The sequence below is a fragment of the Barbatula barbatula genome, assembly GCF_947034865.1.
Source record: "Barbatula barbatula genome assembly, chromosome: 13".
NCBI classification, from domain to species: domain Eukaryota; kingdom Metazoa; phylum Chordata; class Actinopteri; order Cypriniformes; family Nemacheilidae; genus Barbatula; species Barbatula barbatula.
In genome coordinates, this window is record NC_136776.1 from 15,632,174 (window position 1) to 15,652,261 (window position 20,088).

The 20,088-nt window shown below is 39.3% G+C and overlaps 1 protein-coding gene across 1 annotated transcript; it reads left to right on the plus strand.

Moving 5' to 3' along the window:
- Window positions 1–2,433: 2,433 nt before the first annotated feature.
- Window positions 2,434–8,947, plus strand: pdgfaa (platelet-derived growth factor alpha polypeptide a). The gene is made up of 6 exons (XM_079471616.1): window positions 2,434–3,417; window positions 3,732–3,828; window positions 6,032–6,142; window positions 6,233–6,420; window positions 7,622–7,742; window positions 8,459–8,947. Exons 1-6 carry the CDS (start codon window positions 3,355–3,357, stop codon window positions 8,470–8,472), a joined length of 594 nt encoding a protein of 197 aa, XP_079327742.1. The 5' UTR covers window positions 2,434–3,354; the 3' UTR covers window positions 8,473–8,947.
- The last annotated feature ends 11,141 nt before the right edge of the window (window positions 8,948–20,088 follow it).

Genomic DNA, 20,088 nt, shown 5'->3' on the forward strand with positions numbered 1-20,088 from the left:
TAAAAGAAACATACTAAAAGCACACTTTAACAAACTTGTTTTTTGTAAGGGAAATTATGTTTTGTTTCTAATGTAATTGTACAGCCCCATTCACTTAATCATAATTATTAACTATACACTACAGTACCAATGGTGAGCAGGGCACCCAGTTTAAACAAGACATGACGACTGATCCACTAACACACTGCTTTGTCTACACTAAAAGTGTTGACGCTGCAAAACTTGTATGTCAATGTTTTTCTATCCTCATTGCACGGATGTCTACTTGGCATAACTTGCAATGCATTTTCATACCAGGTATAAAACCATGCTCAACCACACCTCTCCCTCTTTTCTTCTTCCAACTTGGGGTCTCCTTATTAAATGGCTCAAAGGGATGAGATGAGGCATGCACAAACGCTCCGAATCTACGTATGATACGAAAATATGCAAAGCCAGTAATTGGAGGATGGTGAGAGAAGTCTAGTCTGTGTCTCGTTGTGTAAACTTTCTGGAGCCCTCCTGGGAATTTCCCTTGGCTTTTTTCTTGCACAAGCATTACAACACACTGTTATTCTTGTGAGGGCTTGAGGGCTTGTCTCTGGTGGCAGAGGTCTTGGTCTTTTAATTCCTGTGGACTCACTGAAGCTCCTCAGGAGCCAGAGACCATGGGGACGGATGAACAAGCCATGAATTAAGAAAGACGGAGAAGGAGAGATGGAGAAGAAGGTCTTTCCTCCAGCATCAATAATACCTTTGTCCTTATATTCTGTGCAGAGCAAACCAAAATATTTGCAACCCAACATTTTGGCATTGTAGTGCATTTGAAGACAAGCTCTTTCAGACTTTTTCAACTTTCACTTATCTTCGGTCAAATCACAGATTTTTGAAGCTTGCCCTTTGTTGTCTTTAGGGTAAATACTTCATCCCAAAATGAAAAGACAACAGTGACCAATAGACGTGAATCGACCTTAAAATAAATAAATTCATATGGATACAATAAATGATTAAAGATTTTCTTAATACTTGGCTTGGTCTGTCAGAGAGTGTGTTGTATGTACACTTCCAAAGTTCACTTTATTATTCTCATGCTTGGATGGATGGGAAGGAGAGCAAAGGTTTTTGGTTTTGGCAGCGATCCCAGCTTGGCATGGGCCGTCGGTCCTCGTGGTATGTGTGGGTACCCATGTGTTTAAGTGTGTCTGTGTTTTCGTCTTACAGAAAAGGTAAGAGCGCGCATCCGCGTGCTCTGTAGAGGTTTCCCACACGCATTACTGGTAGATGCGGTTGTGCTGTTCTGACTCATTCTCTTTGGCAAGGCAGAATCTCGGGGGACTCCATCTCCCATAGTCCCGTTTTTTCACTGCCTATTTTTACCACAACCATAACAAATTTCCCCTCATTTGCCTTTCCTCCCCTTTCTTCATATCAAACTGTGGTAAGATAATCATCCATATCAAAGAACATTTCTTTCTCTATCAGCTCTTTAAGTTCAGCCCGTCTGCCCTTCATCCCCCTGCCCTTAACCACTCCCCCCTTCTCTCTTCATTGAGACGTCAGTCATGAACTACAGACGCTGCTTTGCAAAGCTGGATTTCCAGATTCTTCACCTGCTGGAGCTTTAGTGTGTGTTTGTGTGTGTGTGCGTGGGCCTTCTCGCATTCCTCTACATCTTACGGCTAAAGCAGGGTCAGGAATGCAGCTCTTGTCACACACACATACACACAAGGAGACGAGAGCATGCGCAACCAGAGCACATTTTTGATGATGTCAATAGCATTCCATTATTCCTCTTAAATGATCCCAATTCACATGTATGGACCCAATTTACCGAATCGCAGTGCATTGGCCTGTGTCAGTATAGGTGTTATCTGGGATTCGAACCCATGTTGTGCTGCTAATGGAGGGAATACGCTACAATCCTTTTTTTACCCAGACATCATACACTTGCAGACTTTTGGAAAGTTTCAGATAGAAACACAGTAACTGATCGAATCTGCAGACTGGCAGACTTTCGGCAACAAGTCCAGACTGACAATCTGGGCAAAAGTTTGCAGTGTATTCTGGCCTTAACACATTGCTCTTACGCGACAGGAACCATACGTGTAGATTCTTAATTCGTGTGGGTGTGTATGCACTGTACTCCTTGGCTATTTTATCTGCTATTGTTTCAACGTTAGGACACCGTGCTCACCTCTCCTTCTCTCGTAGTCTACTCAACCGTGCTTTCTTTCCCATCGATTCTCCTCAATAGTTGTCTGTCTGGGTGGCTTCCTGTCCCAGTGGGGCCAATTACGGATTCGCCCATCTAAAACTGAGAGAACGGGAGAAAACGTTGGGTTCAGCAGACCCTGAAACTTACCAAGCCTTATTTCTCCTGTTAGACATTAGTCTGACAGAACAAGGCTAATGTAAACACCGTCTGAATGAGTTAATGATTCACTTTAATGCCTTAGATGAAAACACCTTGCTTACTCTCTCTCTCTCTCTCTCTCTCTCGCTCAGCCTCGAAGTTTGAGCATTTCCTCAATTCGGTTTTAATATTACATTTGATTATACTCGTCTTAATGTCGCTTAATACTTCTAATATTAGCGTGTTTTAACGGCCAATTCTGAGGTAACATCTCAGCGCGAGACGGTTGTTTTGGATTCAAAGGTTGCGTCAGCACGTCACGTCCTCACTTGTCAGTTCTTGAGATGCGGAGCGTGGAAAAAAACGAGGGATCATTTCTGTCTTCGTGGTTTTAGCAAGCCAAGGTGTAACACATCCAGTTTTCACGAAGGCGGCAAGTTGAAAGGCTCGCAGTTAGCAGAGATTACCGCGTCCTGAGGGGGCGCGGCTCGTTGAGTTTAAGATGAGGAGATGATAGAAGCGGCAGCTCATTCACTGTCAGATGTCCGACACGCCGCGGGACCCGCTGAATAAATAAATTGCAAGGACATAAAGTGTGGACATAAAATGGACTGTTTTGGATAACGTGTGGACGTCACTACATCTGTTTTTCCTGGATTACTTCTGGATTTCGATTTGAATCATTTTAGAGGAAAATGATGCGATGCGATTCAAGCAAAGGATAAAGGGACGCTTGCGTAGTTTAAACGAAATGATCTGACGACAATGATCGCACAGTGTTATAGGTTTTTCTCACTCAGATGTGCTGGAGTTTTTTTCTATTAAAGCACGTAAAATTATTGTTTTAAAGTATATACACATCGGGAGCCTGCTTCGAGGCTCGTTTTTTATGAGTTGTTAGAGTTCATCTTTTGTGAGATTGTTCTCTGGAAAGGCATGTTCCCTGGCTCCGCGCCGGTTGGAGCATCTTTGCGGCTCCGGTCGGGAAGGTTTTGCTGGTGCACATTTGGACCACAGGGGAGATGAGAACCGCGTTGATCCTTTTTCTCTTCTGCTGCTTCTACCTGCTTTCAGCAGCCACTGAGGTAAGATCGGCGTCCGAAAACGAAAATATAAAATAGAAACATAAGGGCATGGCTATGTATTATTACTGCTTTGAATTGATTGTTCTATTAGAACTTACGTGGTCGTCAAATAACATGCATTCCTATTGCTCCAATTGGTCCTTCGCCAAATGCACTTGAAAACATGGCAATTCTGTGATAAAAGTTACTTTTAGGTGACGTCATTTCTATTAAGAGCGGAGACCATATTAACGTCATTAACACTCTATATGCATTTCTGCGTAGTTTTATACTCACTTCTATATTTCTATTATAAGTTTTAATTTTAATTTAAGGAAGCGCCGATTCCCAAAGAACTGATCGAGAGACTCTCCAACAGCGAGATCCGCAGCATCAGCGACCTCCAGCGGATCCTGGAGATTGACATCGTAGGTAAGGTCTCACTGTTTTTTGGAAATGCACTTTAAGGTTATTCGACATGAGGAGTAGGGAGGTCGAGAAGGCTCTAAACCCTCTGGTTACATCGGGTTGCCAAAGCGTTGGGGTGCAATGCTGGCGCGTAAAACGTGACTGTGGGAACTATATGCTTTCATTGGACTCACTCAATCTTTCCTGAGCTGAAAGTTCACGGACCTCGCCGTTTAATCGAGTTTTAGCGAACGCCTCAGCAGCCGTTGCCTAGAAACCGCAGTCCGGTTCCTCGCTCTCGGCGCCGCACGTACTGCAGAGTAGTTGAACTTGAGAGCCTGATGTCACATTTTGGCGGGACCAACGTTTTTAGATACGTCAGCGTCCCTTGATAATGTGACTTTTCAGTTAACGAAGTTTTAATAACTGAAAAGCCCTGTAAGAAGCGTAAAAACCTTTAAGTAAGTGATCAGGCAGCCTGTTGTTATCGCAGAAATAATCCCCGACAGTATGATCACTCCTTTATCGCGATAAAAAACGGCTGCTTACGTTATCCTGCTTATTACACGTCCACTTGTCCCTTCAGAAAAAAACGACATGAGATGTGAATTTGAAATATATTATTAGCTCATTTTTACAGAATGCAGACCGTTTAAACTTTCGGATTTAAGGTAAGAAACGACATTCAGATGTCACGAACGAACAGGCAATTCGGTTTAATCGTCTGTAAATATAATGTCATATATGTTATTCAAATATATATTTAGATTTCATTCGTCTAAAGAAAACGTCAAATGATTTGCTGCATCCGGGTTACAGTGTGTTATTAGTTTTGAGAGGTTGTTATCTGGGAATAACGAACCGGCAAATGTCGCGATTGGCCAATCAGAATCAAGCATTCCAAGCAGCCGTGTGATAAAAGGCAAGTGTTAAAGATTACAGTCTAAAATGTTTTTATTTATTTACATTCATAGAATGTTTTCTATTTAAAGTTTCACCCACAAAAGTTATGTTACGGTCACTGAAACATTTGGGTGGAGAATTGAGAAATTATACATTTCTTGCTAATATATCTCTTAATCTCAGATGAGATGAGATTTTTTTCTTGTGAAATTTTAAATATCTGTTGCTACTTTTACAAAACTGATAGAAAATAAGACACTTGCTCACTTTCATACTAAGTTTAAGGTAAACTAAACCCCCAAACCTAAGCTTACTTGACCTTTAATGCTGCTTTCCAGCCTTACATGCATTTACTTTCACATTTATTCATTTTGCAGACGCTTTTATCCCTAGCAACTAAGTGCCTGTACAAAATTGTGTCATGCATAACCATTTCTTTCTGAAAATGCGAATCTAATCCAGCAGCATTAAAAAGCCTACAGCCATAATCATAAGAGTCCCGCATTTGATTTCCCCATAAGTTCTGTAATTGAAATGCAAACATCTGCGTCTGTGTGGCTGGTGCCTGAGGGAGGTCAAGAGACTCTCTCCATTATACTGTTGTCATGCTGCCTTTATGAGTTGAGTGGGGCTGAATGCCAGCGCTGCTGTAATGTATTATTCATGTTACATTCCTCAGTTTGTGTGCGCCTCTGCGTGTGACGGTGCGTCTGCGCGTTCGAGAAAGAAAGGAATTGAAGCTGACGTAGTGTTTGCGTTTGTGAGGTCTGCTGCTCTGCTAACTAGTCTGTGCTACGGTGCTCAGGCCTAAATTAAAACCACCCTCCTCCTGCATTAGGGTGGTTTCCGGGGGCAACAACAGGGGCATCTCTCTCCTGTTGTATGGCTCCCCACAGCCACAGAAAAGATTAAACACTACCATACTTGTGGACTTGTATTTTCTCCAAACTGTCGAGTTTACTTTAATCTGAGATCAAATTGTTGAGTCTAGATTTTTTTTCCGGCTGGAACCAGATGTCCTCAGGCAGTGCATATACAACATTTGCTTTGTAATCTGTATATAAAGGAAGTGCGCTGACAGGTTAGAAGACACATTTTCTTGGTAGTCAGGCTGGGTTTTCTTGATTTTTTTTCATTCATGACGGTATCATAGCAATTCACAAGGAGGTCCTAAATTTGCCAAATGGCACTATTATTGACTGAAGCGAGAAAGGGATTATAGGTTGACAATGGATGTTAGTTTGTTCTACATGACAAATGTGTTGAAATGTGCTCTGTTGCTCTCATTGGTTCATTCACTTCCCTTGTTTTCTTACTGTTGCAGAGAATGAGGTGGTGGAGGAGGTTAAACAACAAGGCCACCACAAGGAGCATCTTTACGAACACAGACACCTTAAGAATTCACTTGCACACTCAAGACGCAAGCGAAGCATTGGTAGGAAACAGAAACACCCACAAAACCCGGTAAATTGATCACATGAGTGTGATTTTGAAGCTAATGTCCAGTTTGTTTACGCCTACCTAGAGGAGGCAGTGCCGGCTGTTTGTAAGACACGCACGGTGATCTACGAGATCCCCCGGAGTCAGGTGGACCCCACTGCAGCCAACTTCCTGATCTGGCCTCCATGTGTCGAGGTGAAACGATGCTCGGGCTGCTGCAACACAAGCAACATGCGCTGCCATCCCTCCAAAAAGCATCACAGGACTGTGAAGGTGAGAACACGTCCACTTTCTTCTCTCAAATCATAGATCAAGTTTGGAAGAAGTTGCGGTTTGGAAGCACTTTTCTACTCACTGTGTACTGTATTTCAGTGTGATCTCACAGGATTCCGTAACTATTCAGGAGGTGAATAATTCACACAAATTCATATACAGAAAACTGTACAAAATGTAGAAATTTCAAGAAAAATATTAATCGCAGGCACGAAAGCAGATAAATGAGATTAACACATCCTCAAGTACTCCAGGTGGTTAATGAATGTCTTCTGAAGCAAAACGATACGTTCCTGACTGAAAAACTATCAATATTTATTTATCCAAGATAGGTAATGTTAAAATTGAAACATGCATAAATATAATAGCTACATCCACGTGCCGGCTCCACAACTTTACTACGAATCTCATTGGTTCTCACTTGATTTGAAATGGAAATACGTGAAGCTGGCACATCATCGTCATTTTTGGGCAAACTATTTCTTCAAAGCCTGTTAAAACAACTATTGAAGAGCTATTAGAGACCATTGACTCGGGATGGCAGCACTTTAGCAACTTTTTGCTAATTGCAAATGTATCCCTGTATTACAAAACTCTTCATATCACTCATTATTATTGAAATATGGTTTATGGGTGTACATTGCTTATACAGTGAGTCTTGCGACAGTGTTAAAGATTTTTTGCCACCTGTCAGGCCCATTTACAGGAAAGCTTTTCACATTTCTCAATGTAACAAGAGCAAAGTGTCAGACGCACCAAAGGGAGGACGTCGTCCATCAGAATTTCAGGACCACTGAACATGCTAAAAGAGTTTCAGACTTCCGCGTCGAGTTAACAAATAGCCTTAACCTTGAGTTAACCGCTGCAAAAGTCTGTGTGTAACTCCACTGCTTTGGGGAGTGTTATATTGGATTTATCTCACTAGCTATGTGTGTGTGTGTGTTCAGACCTGAATAAAGTATTGTATAAACGGGCCTGCAGGGCAGCTGAGTTGGCAGGGAGGGAATGAGTCTGTCAGTACGATATGAGGTGGGTGTTTAGAAAGGAAGGTTGGAGTTGGCTCATCTGCATTACAGGAAACCGCCCCAGTCCCGTTTAGCTCTCACCTTATCTCACCTCTGAAAAAGCAGAGGAAACGTACACTTGACTGGGTTACGAGTGTGCGAGTGCAATGTTCCCACACTTCCTTTCTCTCTCTCAGGTGGCCAAGGTGGAGTACGTACGTAGACGGCCAAAGCTCCGGGAGGTGCAGGTGCAGCTGGAGGATCATCTTGAGTGTGTGTGCACGTCCAAACATCACTCAGAGTCCCGCATGCAGACAGGTACATGAATACTCCCACCTCGACACACCCACTCTGTCTCACGGCCTTCCTTGACAATACTCTCTCTTTAATGCTCCTTAATAGTTTTTCCTTTACTTGTTTTCGTTTTCCTGTCTCGTTTTTTGCCGTTCACAGGACAGCCCAGTTTGAGAGCTAAAAAAGGGAAGGAATGGAAAAAAGATATAGTGTCACTAGCGTCAGGAAATATTTACAGAGTCTATATTTAGACAATTGGTTTGTACGATAAAGCTGCTATGGATCATAAGATAGCGAGTGGTTTAATGACCAATCAGTATGCTTGATTTAACCACGAATCGGGAAGGTCACCAATTAGGTGTTTCGATTTGTGGGACGGTGGAAATTTTTTGGGGTAAGTGTTATAATCACAGAGAGTAGAATATTTGGAATGACTGGGAATTACAGGGATAACTGGGAATGATTGAATATGATGACATGAATTCAAACCTGCGCGTTCACAAGACCTTAAATAACATGGAATTAAAAGAATTTTCTGTTTAAAAGCAAGTTCGTATTCTGTAAATACCATAGGTAGAATTATGACTTGCAACGTAATGTGTTGAAAGGCAAACAAAGAAAAGTGCAATGAAATGCCAAATATGTATACTGGCCCTGTAAACGTTTTGGCACGACTTTTTGTTATTTGTCAGGTGTGCTGCCAAAGGCTAACAATGTAACAACGTGTCTTTTTTCCACAGCAGATCAAAGGTGAGCGTGGCACTGGATGAAAGAAGACAGAGGAGGTGAGTGGCAGCCATCACATCCAATCAGATAACTGGGACAGCACAATAGCCATTGAGCGATATCATCCGAAAAAAAGCTGTTCAACCTTGAGCAAGACAGGGGGGTCTTTTTGGATCACTTTGGACTTTTCATGCACCTTCAGAAGCGACTCACACAGAGACTTTGCTCCTTGATTAAAAACTATGCAGAGAAGAAAAGAGACTGCAGTGACAGAAAGTGGAAACACAAACGTTTGTGAAGCAGACGTTGGGACTTCAAAACTATCGCAACTTTATTTGTATATCAAAATATATTTTCTCCAGCAAATATTTGTATCGTCTTATTTTTTTATAACTGCCAGTTTTCTATCAATGCTGATTTTCTCGTATATACGCCGTAGAACGAACAAGTACAACCCAACTACAATAACTGATACTAATAAAATACATACACTGTGTACACTGTACAGTTTTCTGTTTTCGTTTGTCAGAACACCACACCAAAGAAAGCAGTTCGGTTTGGGGTATATTTGCAGTTTAATGGTGAAAATGAAAGATATATATTTACAGTGTGTTTTTAACATAAGTGTTATCTCTTCCATGTTTATGAGTGTTTTGTCCTAACTAGTCGCAAAGCACAGCAAGTGGTGGGCGACAGGACATTGTGTTCACATTGAAATCTCACTGGTTCAAACATAGTTGCCTACGAATCATGCAGAAAAGAGTGTATTTATGAGAAGTGCATGTAAACACCAGTGCAATATTATTTTTACCAGTGGGAAATGTGACAGATCAGATCATTATTCTCCAGTTTGCCAGTGGAACATCATTTCCCATCATTGTCCTTGGCATCAGAAAGATACAATGTAGATTAAATTCATGCTTTGCTTCTCACTGTAAACTTTGTTGCATTAGGTTAGTGTTTAAGGGATAGCTCACAAAAAATGTAATTAAATTCTGTCATTAATTCACTTTCATGTTGTTCAAAACCTGTATCCGACTCTTCTGAGGAACACAAAAGGAGATATTTAGTGAAATGGTGGTTTTGTGTCTTAATGGAAGTCAATGGGGCCCGATGTTTTTTGGTTACCAACATTCTATAAAATATCTTCTTTTGGGTTCTGCGGATAAAAGAATGTCAGGTTTGGTTTGGAATGACATGAGAGTGAAATTGTGAAAGATTTTTGTGTGAACTCCCTATTTAGTGCTGTTCACAGACGATATCGGAAACTACTATGTTTGAATAATAAGTCTAAATTTAAGAAGATAGAGGCATCCACACCACATTAGACTCAATGCACGATCGCTTCCACGTTTTGTCTCAGTCCGCTCAGTCACATCTGGCGCACGTAGGTTCCTAAGGCACAATGATGTTTTCACTCAAGATGCACATAGGATTACGGTCAATGGCCTGAGTTAAATTATCCAAACACTACATCATACATCGACAACCAAAAAGGGCAAAGAATTCAGGCTATCCATTTCAAGCTAAACCCACAAATATGATAAAATACAAAGTAAACTTTTCCGCTTACTTGAGGCTTGATCGCAGATGCACTCAACAATGCTGAGCTGTCATGCTGTCAGTTTGCTAACATTTTTACTTTTCTTAGTGTGCTTATCGCTTGGTGACGAATTACCTCTGTGCTATGAGAGTAGAAGTGGCTTAGCCGGCTTAGATTTTAGCGGACTTACGTCATCACCCTGCTTACATAAATTCTATTTGAATCATAACGGAACTGTTTTTTTCCAAAACGATGATTGAAAAAAAAACGAGAGCTACCAAAATTAGTTTTAAATAAAGTCACTCCTGCCACTCGCCGGCCATGTTTTCAACACCTCTGGGCAGCTATTTCAGTCATACAGTAAGTAGGTACGTCTACTTAAGTAGGTGAAGACAGATATTCAATCAATTGTACCATAACTTTCGATTACTTAGCTTATAAGTATTGCGCAACTTAACACCTTTTTCGAGGTTACTTCAGCTACTGCGCATGTGCAAAGGTTGGCAAGCACCTCACGAGCCCTGTATAGATTGAAAATGTGAAACAGTGTGCATTCTGCTATAGAATAAACAAAGTTATTGTCATTTGGTGTGAGTGCTAATATAGTTATCCTTAAATCATTCTGGGTGCAAACGGGCTTCTTGAGTCTGTATGTTCCAAGGATCCATGCCAAATCAGTGAGCTCCTGTGTACAGACAGCAGTTTCTCCCTCCTGTGATAATAAGCTACTGGAAGTATGATGATGTTGAGTTATATTATAATGATTTTGACACCACCACAGCAAGCATAAGCCATAAAAACAGTCAAAACACAAAGATCAATTTAGCCCATTCTGACCAGCCGAGCAGTTCTTGTTTGGCTCTATCTTTTCCAGAAACAGTAATGTAGCTTCTTGAGTTGATGAATGATGCCACTATAACAGAATGAGGGGTAATTATAATCACCAATTACTACCACAGTCACTGCTGTTAGCAAAGAGGCGAGGTCAGAATAACATCATGAAGCTTTGAGGACTTGTTACGTAACTGACTTTCCCGCAAATGCAAGCGTGTTTCTCTTGCATACGCTAACACAACAGTGCTGTTGAGTGCCTGTTACAAGTGCCAACACACATTTAAACATTCTTGCTTTGCTTTAAACCACTGGTTTGGGTGTGTTTGAAGTCACAATAGAGACGGTATGTGTAGGATGTGTGTGAAAGGGCCTTCTTTCAAGCTGGCATTGCTGCATACATACACGGCATTGGCTTGGATTGTGTCAAAATGTACTCATCCTTGTGCTGTTTGAAACCTCCCTGACATTCTTCTGCAGAAAACAAATGAAGATATTTTAAAGAATGTTGGTGACTAAATGACATTGACGTCCATTGTGTGAAATATGCCTTTAACTGTCAGCGCAACAGTCGGACATTACTGAACTCATTAAGCCTGCGAGGGAAAGTGAAAGAGGGGCAGATCTGTTTCACACAATTTGTGTCGAAGCACAGAAGCTTAATTCAGCTATTAAAACTCTGTCATGTGTGGAAATGAGGTTTATTGCGGTTAATAGTATAAATTACAGAATGGCCTTTTCCAGACTGTCTTTCGGATTCGGGTTTCTGACCTCCGAAGGAAGCAAACAAAGGAAAGGATACAGGGAATTTGCTTTCTCACACTCACATTTCAACCCAATTTTCTTCCCTTTTTCTCTCTTACGTTCTCATTTCCCTTTTCTGTTCCGATAGACTTCCTGTGAGTATAATAAACAAAAACGTCATTTGTATATTCCTTACACCTCGGCGATTATACATTTTCTGATATCATCACCCCATTGAACCCCTGCGCAGACCATTTTTCTCCTCCAGGGTAGAATTAAATATATTTGTAGAACAAAACGTGATTGTTGCCGAAAATGGCTTTTGTTGCAAAAACTGTTGATGTCATGTAAAGATACGGTACTGTAAATCCGGCCCTCCAGGCAGGTATGTCCATTTCCTGTTTGAACCCATATTCCCTACCAAAGGGCAACATGTAATCTCACCCATAATGTCACAACATATCTGAGCAGAAACTCATTCAAAAGTGTATTCTATACAATCTAAAAATCGCTGGTTGGGTCAAAAGGGGTCAAACTCCAACCGTTGTAACAGCAGAAAATGCTTGATTGTTTCAACACATGGTTTGGTTTATGTAATTTTTTTGGGGGTTTGTCCCCTTTTTTAAAATGCATATTTATAGTGTAGTGTATTTACTGTACAGGGCAATAAGCGTTTTTCAGTGATTTTTACCACAGTTAGGACGTGTTGTTAAGAAAAATTGTGATTGATCACGATCACTGATACACATAAATTTGTGATTTATTCATTATACCTTTTACTGCCTACAACAAAAAGATGTACACAATACTAGTATTAGTAGGAAATTATAAACAAAAAAAATATAAAAAAAAATGTTTTACAAGATGGCTAAGTTTTATAACAATTTGCTTTTGCACCTGTGACGCTTAGGTTTAGGGGTGGGGTTAGGGGGTGCATCAGTATTGCTTTTATCTACAAATAGTACATTTTTGTTTGATTCACATCGTGTGAATTTTTTACGAATTAACTACATCATAAAATTGTTACATAATGAGATTTTAATCTACGTTAATTAATGTCAATACAATTAGTGAAAAAATCAAGCACTTAAATTTAAAACATATAGTTGGAAGTTTCTTAAAATCTTAAACCTTTACTGTAAAGAATCTGAAAAACAACGGTAATAATCCGGCAACTGGGGCAGCAGAAAAATCTTTTTTTACAGCTGACTTGTAAATTTGCAATCTATTTCTGTTATTTTTGACATATTCTCAACTTTTTGAAAAATTACATTTTTTTAGGTGTGAGTATTAAACACGAATGAACAATTCTTGCCACAAAATATAGTTCAACTGCGCATGGCATACCATTGATTTTCTATCGTTGCATTCCTGGTGTGGACTAATTCATTCTTTTAAAATTAAAAAGAATTCAAAAAACGTTATCTTCATAGTTGCCTTCAACGTTAACCTTTGTATGACTGCATTTACAATAACCATAGCCTGTTAAAGCCTTGATATAGAATTTTATGTGCAGTCACAGAAACACCACGGCGGGTTGCACAAACTGCTCAGTCTTACAAGTTAGCCATCAAATGTATTTTCTTCAAGATTGGTCGTAACTTTTTCAAGTCAGTTACCTACAAAGGTAGATTGGTCTAATTGAAATATGAAAAGATTAGTCCCAACGAATTGCTAAACTATGAGAATAGCGGCTGTGTTTATGCAGCCAGCTGGCCCCACATATGATATGACTATGATGGCTTTCCTGTATCTCAGTGGTTATAGCATGGTGCTACCAATGCCAAGGTCATGGGTTCCATCCCATGGATTGCACATACTCAAAAACAAATGCATATTATAATGAAACGTACGTCGTGTTGGATAAAAGCATCTGCCAAATGCATAGATGTAAATCAAAGCAACAGGTTCAAGCATGGTTCATCCAATCAGATTTCATAGCTGGAAAAGTCAATTCTTTATCTATACTTTCATTTGATGTTTTCAAAAAGTTTTTAAGATTTAAACCGATAACGTGGTTTGTTAGTGGTTTCACGTCTCTAGTCCTGCATGTGAAGGATTAGTCCAGCTGTGACATTCGACTTTAAGGAACAGGGCAGGTTAATACTCTTGGGGGAGGGATGAAGGATTTGATCCAAGAAGAGAGAAAAAACGTGTGTGGCGATAGGGGAACTACTGAAGCTCAATCAGAGCGACAATGAGAAGTAGAGACATGCCGGTCGGGCACAAAAGGATGGATGGAGTGGAAGGGGGAAGATGAGTCGGGGCGGGGGAGATCTGAGTTAAACCGACTGATCGCTATCAGCTAAATGCTTCAAACAGAGCTGCTCTCCTGCACCATTCAGCCATCCGTCAATCGTCCCTGGCGCTCACACACATTTGTGCGTCTCATCCCCGAGCCCCCCCATGGAACTGCCATTATGTTAGACGTTGAGACAAAAGAAGTGAGTGAGAAGTAGAAAAAGGGAAGGAGAGAGCGATAAAAGGAACTGATAAGAGGATGTGTTGGGGACACTAAGTGCTTTTTGATGAACTCTCCGCTTGCGCTCTCCAGTCACTTAAACAGCGGGAGGTCTGTGTTTGTGAGAGTAAAAGAGAGACGTTGAAGAATGAACTGAATTGTTCACTATTTGAATTGTTGGTTTAATATATATATATGAGTGATAGATCTGTCTGTGGTCTGTGATGGAGGGGATTTACAGTGAGATTTCTGTGTCCTGTTATAACAACACCTTTGTTTGCATTCATTTATCTTGTCACTATAATTTCTGTAATTATACAACTTAACTGCACTGAAATTGTATACAGGTTTGGGCTTCTTGAGAATCTCTAACCATCCATTGGAATCTGCATAGCACTTCAGGCTGTTCTAACTTAATATACTTGATATTTGTTGCTTTAATTAAACTTTTTAGACAGTTTTCCCTCAGGGGACGATAAAAAACCCCACCGAACAATTCCAACAGAGGCTCTATCTGTTTGTCTGTCTATAACCTCCAAACCATTTACAGTCTTGGCAAACTATTTCGTGTTTCTACTTTATTTTATGAGTTTCAAATTTGTGTACATTTCCTTTTTACTCCCATAATAACCGTTCAGGCAAAAATGGTTTGTGAAGCACCTTTTTTAAGAGTGTTCTTGAGGTCTAACCCAGAGATGCTTTTTAAACTGCATTGACGAAATGGATGCTGCTTTTTCATCATTATTCAGTCATAATTCAAAAAACTAATTTGTTTGCACAATGGTATTTTTGTCTAGAAAAATTATTTCAGATATTTAAGATCCCACCTTCCGATCAAAAGCTTTAGAAAGAAACATTTCATTTAAGTGACCACAAACTTTTGAATCATAATCTACAGTATATTGGGCCTTGTATATGAAATACTGGCTAAAGTCTCTCATTCTAATTATTAGATTAGGAGCATTAATGTTTGATTTCAGTCATTCATTTAACTTTTTCAATATCAATATCAAGGTATATTTTTACAGAATGTTCTTTCCATCATACAATTTTATGCAGAAAACAGTAGACTTATGCTGGTGTTTTTACATGCAGGGACACATACTTAATTTCCAACTTTATTGGTGGAATTACACAAACATTATTGGGAACTCCATTAATAAAAACTTACCAGAAGATATCACAATCATCATCCGGTAATTGTCCCCTCCCATCAGACCCTGTCACACACACAACACACATGTGCAGTATTACCGCCCGTTCTGTTCATCCTGTGGTGGTGATGACGACTCAGTTTGTGCTCACGTTCTGCTTTAATCCATCTGCAGTTTTTCATTACTCACAAATCCATTAAAAGCTCAGTGATGCTGACAGAGTGAGGGCGCGTCACCATAAGAGACAGCAGAGAGTCTCCAAAAATATTCAACACACACCAGGGTATGGCATTCAAACAAGGGATTGGATTTTCCAGAATTACAGGGTATAGTAAAGCAATGGATTAACGTGAAAAAGTCCACAGGGGGATTTGGTATTAAAATCAGGGATGCACCGATAGGTATCGGGCCGATACTAAACTCATGTATTCGTACTCGTAAAAATGCACCGGTACCAAAGACCGATACCTCATGTGACAGAAATTTGTCGTGAAATTTGCTTTGGAAGTTTGTGAAAAGCACATAAAATAGTTTTTTTTCATAATGTGTTTTAGGTGGAGTTGTTTGTTATTAAGAATCTATTCTAATTTTATTTGTTCTCACTATGTTGTGATATCTGTACTCATACTCGGTCTTAAAAAAATGTAATCGGTGCATCTCTAATTAAAACCATTTGTTTAATCATCTTAGCACATAAGATTTCCAATAAAGATTAATATAGAAGGCTATTTATAACTGGCACACATTTCATTATTTGTTTCACACATGAAAGGGATAGTTCACCCTTAAAATAAAAATGTATTCATCATTTACTCATCTTCATGACATTCCAAACCTGTATGACTTTCTTTCTCCTGCAGAACACAAAAGAAGATATTGTAAAAGAGTGTTGATAACCAAACAACATTGGACCCCTCTTGACTTCCATTGTACAGACACCATCCACTAAGACATTTCTCATTGTTATATTATTCTCATTCGCATATGTGACCCTGGACCACAAAACCAGTCGTAAGTCGCACGGGTATATTTCTGGCAAAAGACGAAAATACATTGTTTGGGTCAAAATGATCAAATTCTTGACAAAAATCATTAGTATATTAAGTAAAGATCATGTTCCATGAATATATTTTGTAAATTTCCTACCGTAAATATATGAAAACATCATTTTTGTGAGCGGATCCCTCAATATCGTGAACTAAAAATTGTCCGAAACATGCGTACAAACCTAACTCACTGCTGTCCGCTCTATGAGAACTATTCATTCATGTTTGGTATCTTTGTAAAGTTTAGAGTTTCCGCTTTCAAGTTCATCTACTCTCATTACATGGGTAAGTCAATCGAGAGTGTTAAAACAAACCTGTGTCTTCTTAGCAACGGCCTTCTATAGCGTCTCTAATTGGCTGCCAATTTTGTCACGTGCGCAGCGTACACAATCCGTCATTATCGTGGTTCAAAACATTGATTCTGAAATAACGCGTTTGCTCAATCTAAACGCTAATGACAGCCATAATTTAACGAACCTAGTAAATAATTTTTTTGCAAACAAGAGACCGGCTTGACAAAAGAGGATGCCCCGGAAGCCGACAAATTCAATCAATGTTTGGATCACTTCGACTCCGTTATGGAAAATTATGCCATGAAGGAATACAAAGTTTTCACTGCATTTTATATGTTCTTGGTAAATTATTTTTATGAAATTCTGTGTGTATAAAGTTTAAGTTGTGGTAAATCCAAGGTGTAAGTTTCATTTATTTCCCATCATTAGTAATATGCGTTGCTAAGGACTACTTCTGGAAAACTTTAAAGATGATTTTCTCAATATTTTGATTTTTACCAGCCTCAGATTCCAGAATTTTAAATGATTGTATCTCGGCCAAATATTGTCCTATCATAACAAACCATATATCAACAGAAAGCGTATTTAGTCAGCTTTTATGTGGCGTATAAATCTCAATTTTGAAAAATTTACCCATAAGACTGTTTTTGTGGTCCAGGGTCACATATTAATATATGTTGATCTAAAAAAATAGTTTTATATTATATTGAATTGAAGTTTTTCATTATTAGCCTACGAGATAATCCCTGGTGCCCCATGAGGTCTAAACAGATAATAGGTAAGTGGTGGATAGGGTCGGAGGTGCAGGGAGTTTAAGGGGTTGAGTATTTCAGGATAAGGGCACCAGAGGTACACAGGCCCATTCGAGCAAAAGTAAGTCTTTTTTTACCAGAGGAGTAAATTATAGGGATAGGACAGATTTAGCCTCACAGAAGAGACAAAGGGAGGCTTATAAGCTGACAAGTTGAATCACTATATCATCATAGTTGTCCACACACATACACGGCTCCCTTTGTAATGGTTTTGGACTACAGCATATTGTGTTTTATCCAGTCGTATAAAAAGTTGATCTCTTGGCTTTAAAATACGATTGAATAAGATGGTTTCAAAGACGTTGTAAACTAGCCGATATACACACACCTGCAAACACATCTGTTGAATCCTGTATTAATACGCCAAGTGGAGGTTCATTGAGCGCTGCAACTGAGGTTTAATAAAGGTTGAAATGTAACAATTTGCTCTCAAAATCACATATTTTAAAGCACAATCTTGGCATCAATTTAAGATCTTTGTAGAGTTATGCAAACACACACCACTCTCTATTCTCTTTATTGCTTCTTGCGGCGAACTGCACTCCGGCTAAATCTCTCGCTCGCTCTTCACGCTTGACTCATCGGCTAGTTTAAGTGCTGGCTCAAGATGAAGGGGAGGGGAAATGAAGGAGAGGAATAAAAGCAGAAGTGAAGAATGAAAAGAAGCAGTTGCCGCATGCCATTCAAAGGATGTCTGGCTCTTCAGAATTACAACACCTCAAAGCCAAGAGAGAGAGAGGAAAGACACGGAGGAGGAACGGAAGAACAAGAGAGACACTTCACAGAACAAGGAGGAGATGTTTAGAAAACAAGCTGGAGGAATTTAGGAGATGGGCTGAATGAATAAAACAGGGGGGGGTATAAAAACAACACGGCAGAGAAGGGGAAACCCGAGGTGCTCAGTGATTTACAGACCACTGGACCATAACAACAGAGAGAGAGAGAGAGAGAGAGAGAGAGAGTTGAAGGAAAAGAAGGGGAAACCCAGTCAATCCATCTCCACACTTAATCTCTTCACTAAATGTTTTCACTTGCGCTCTGTTGAGATCAACCCTAAACCATTTCAAACTTAATTCATGTTTGTATTGCATGTGACTAGGGGTGTCACAATATACCAGTATTGCCAATAATCGTGATATTTATAAATGTGATTATTGATATTGTGTAACATATATGATAATACATGTATAGTAAATAACGCAGAGCCAGTAACATTTTGCCCTAAAGAGTCACAATGGTTACAAACTGTCTTTGCCACACTACAGTCATACTGAATTTTGAGTGTCATTCATTGGGTGGAAAGAGAGAAAATATGAATTTGACTCACAGTGTTTTCATTCAATATTGCGATAATATATATGAAAATGGTGCGGTTCATTGGCCAGAAAGAATAAAATAATATTTTACAGCATTAAATATACATTTTAACAGTATTATTTTATTTTAATATGATATTGTGATAATATAGTTACCTCTCACTGATGATTTATTGAGCGGAAAGAGAAAAAATATGAGATAATAGAATTCAAATAGAATTCGACTAACAGCATTCTTAATTACATTTTAATTTAAATATGATATCGTGATAATATTGTAATGTTTTGGTCATTTCTATTTACTTTAATATGATATTGCGGTAATATTGTGAATGGTTTTGGCTATGATAATAGTGTGATTTATTCGGCGGAAAGAGAGAAAGGATTAATTTGACTGAACACCATTACCTATTTTATTACATTCGGTTTTTCAATATATCATGATATTGCGATAATATTGTTCATTCTTTTGGCTATGGTAATAGTGTTTCATTGGCGTAAGAAGAGATAAAAAAAACTTTAATAACAGCATTTTAAATAAAATTTCATTTTAAAATTATATTTTGGTAATATTGTAAATTTTAATACTAATGTACTACTAATATAATTTTTTAAATAAGATATTGCGATAACATTGTTAATTATTTTGGCTATGATAAGTTTGTGATTCATTGGCCATAAATAGAGAAAAGATAATTTTGCCGTACAGCATAATTTATCTGATTTTGATATGGCAATAATATTGTTAATTCTTTAGGCCATTATAATAGTGTGGTAAAATCTGATGTTGTTACAGCAATACAAAATTAGTAATTTCTGAAAAAAATGTATGCAGTTGACGTTCACAGTTATAAGGGTGCTACAAAAGTAAAGGTTAAAGGTTCTTTATGGAACTGCAGAAATGGCTTTGCATTTGGTATAAGGCTTTAAACCATTTCCCTCAGCCAGATGATTAAGGAACCCTTGGGTTTACATTCACCCTCGCCTTACATACATCACACAAAGAGAATAGAGCTCAAGACGGCCAGTCCAGACTGATAAAGAAAGCAGCGAGGACGAAGAAGGAGAGGATGAGTTAAAGGGACATAAAGGAAGATTTAGCTGCCGTTTATTCACCGCCCTCCAAGTAGGGGCTCTCTCTCCATGACATTTAACCTTTGACCTCTGACCAAGGCTTTGTTAAGCAGTCAGGTGCCAACTTGCCCTGAGGCAAGATTGGATTCCATCACCCCCTCCTCATCACCCTCCCTTTCACGTACGAACCCATTTGCCCCATACTCTTGGAGGAAAAACAAATAAGATTTAGCATTATTGCAAAGTTGATGAAAGAGCAGACGTTCTCTAGGGACCGCCAGCTGGGTGACTTGAGAGCTCAGACGGCTAATTCGACCCTAAATGCCTTTAATGGTTCCCAATGGAAACCAGTTTTTGTGGCACAAGTGTC

Excerpts from the sequence above, each read along its gene's own strand:
- pdgfaa (XM_079471616.1), top strand. The coding sequence starts at position 3,355 with ATGAGAACCGCGTTGATCCTTTTTCTCTTCTGCTGCTTCTACCTGCTT. Across the intron at positions 3,418-3,731 it reads TGCTTTCAGCAGCCACTGAG|GAAGCGCCGATTCCCAAAGA; the intron begins GTAAGATCGGCG and ends TTTTAATTTAAG. Across the intron at positions 6,421-7,621 it reads AGCATCACAGGACTGTGAAG|GTGGCCAAGGTGGAGTACGT; the intron begins GTGAGAACACGT and ends TCTCTCTCTCAG.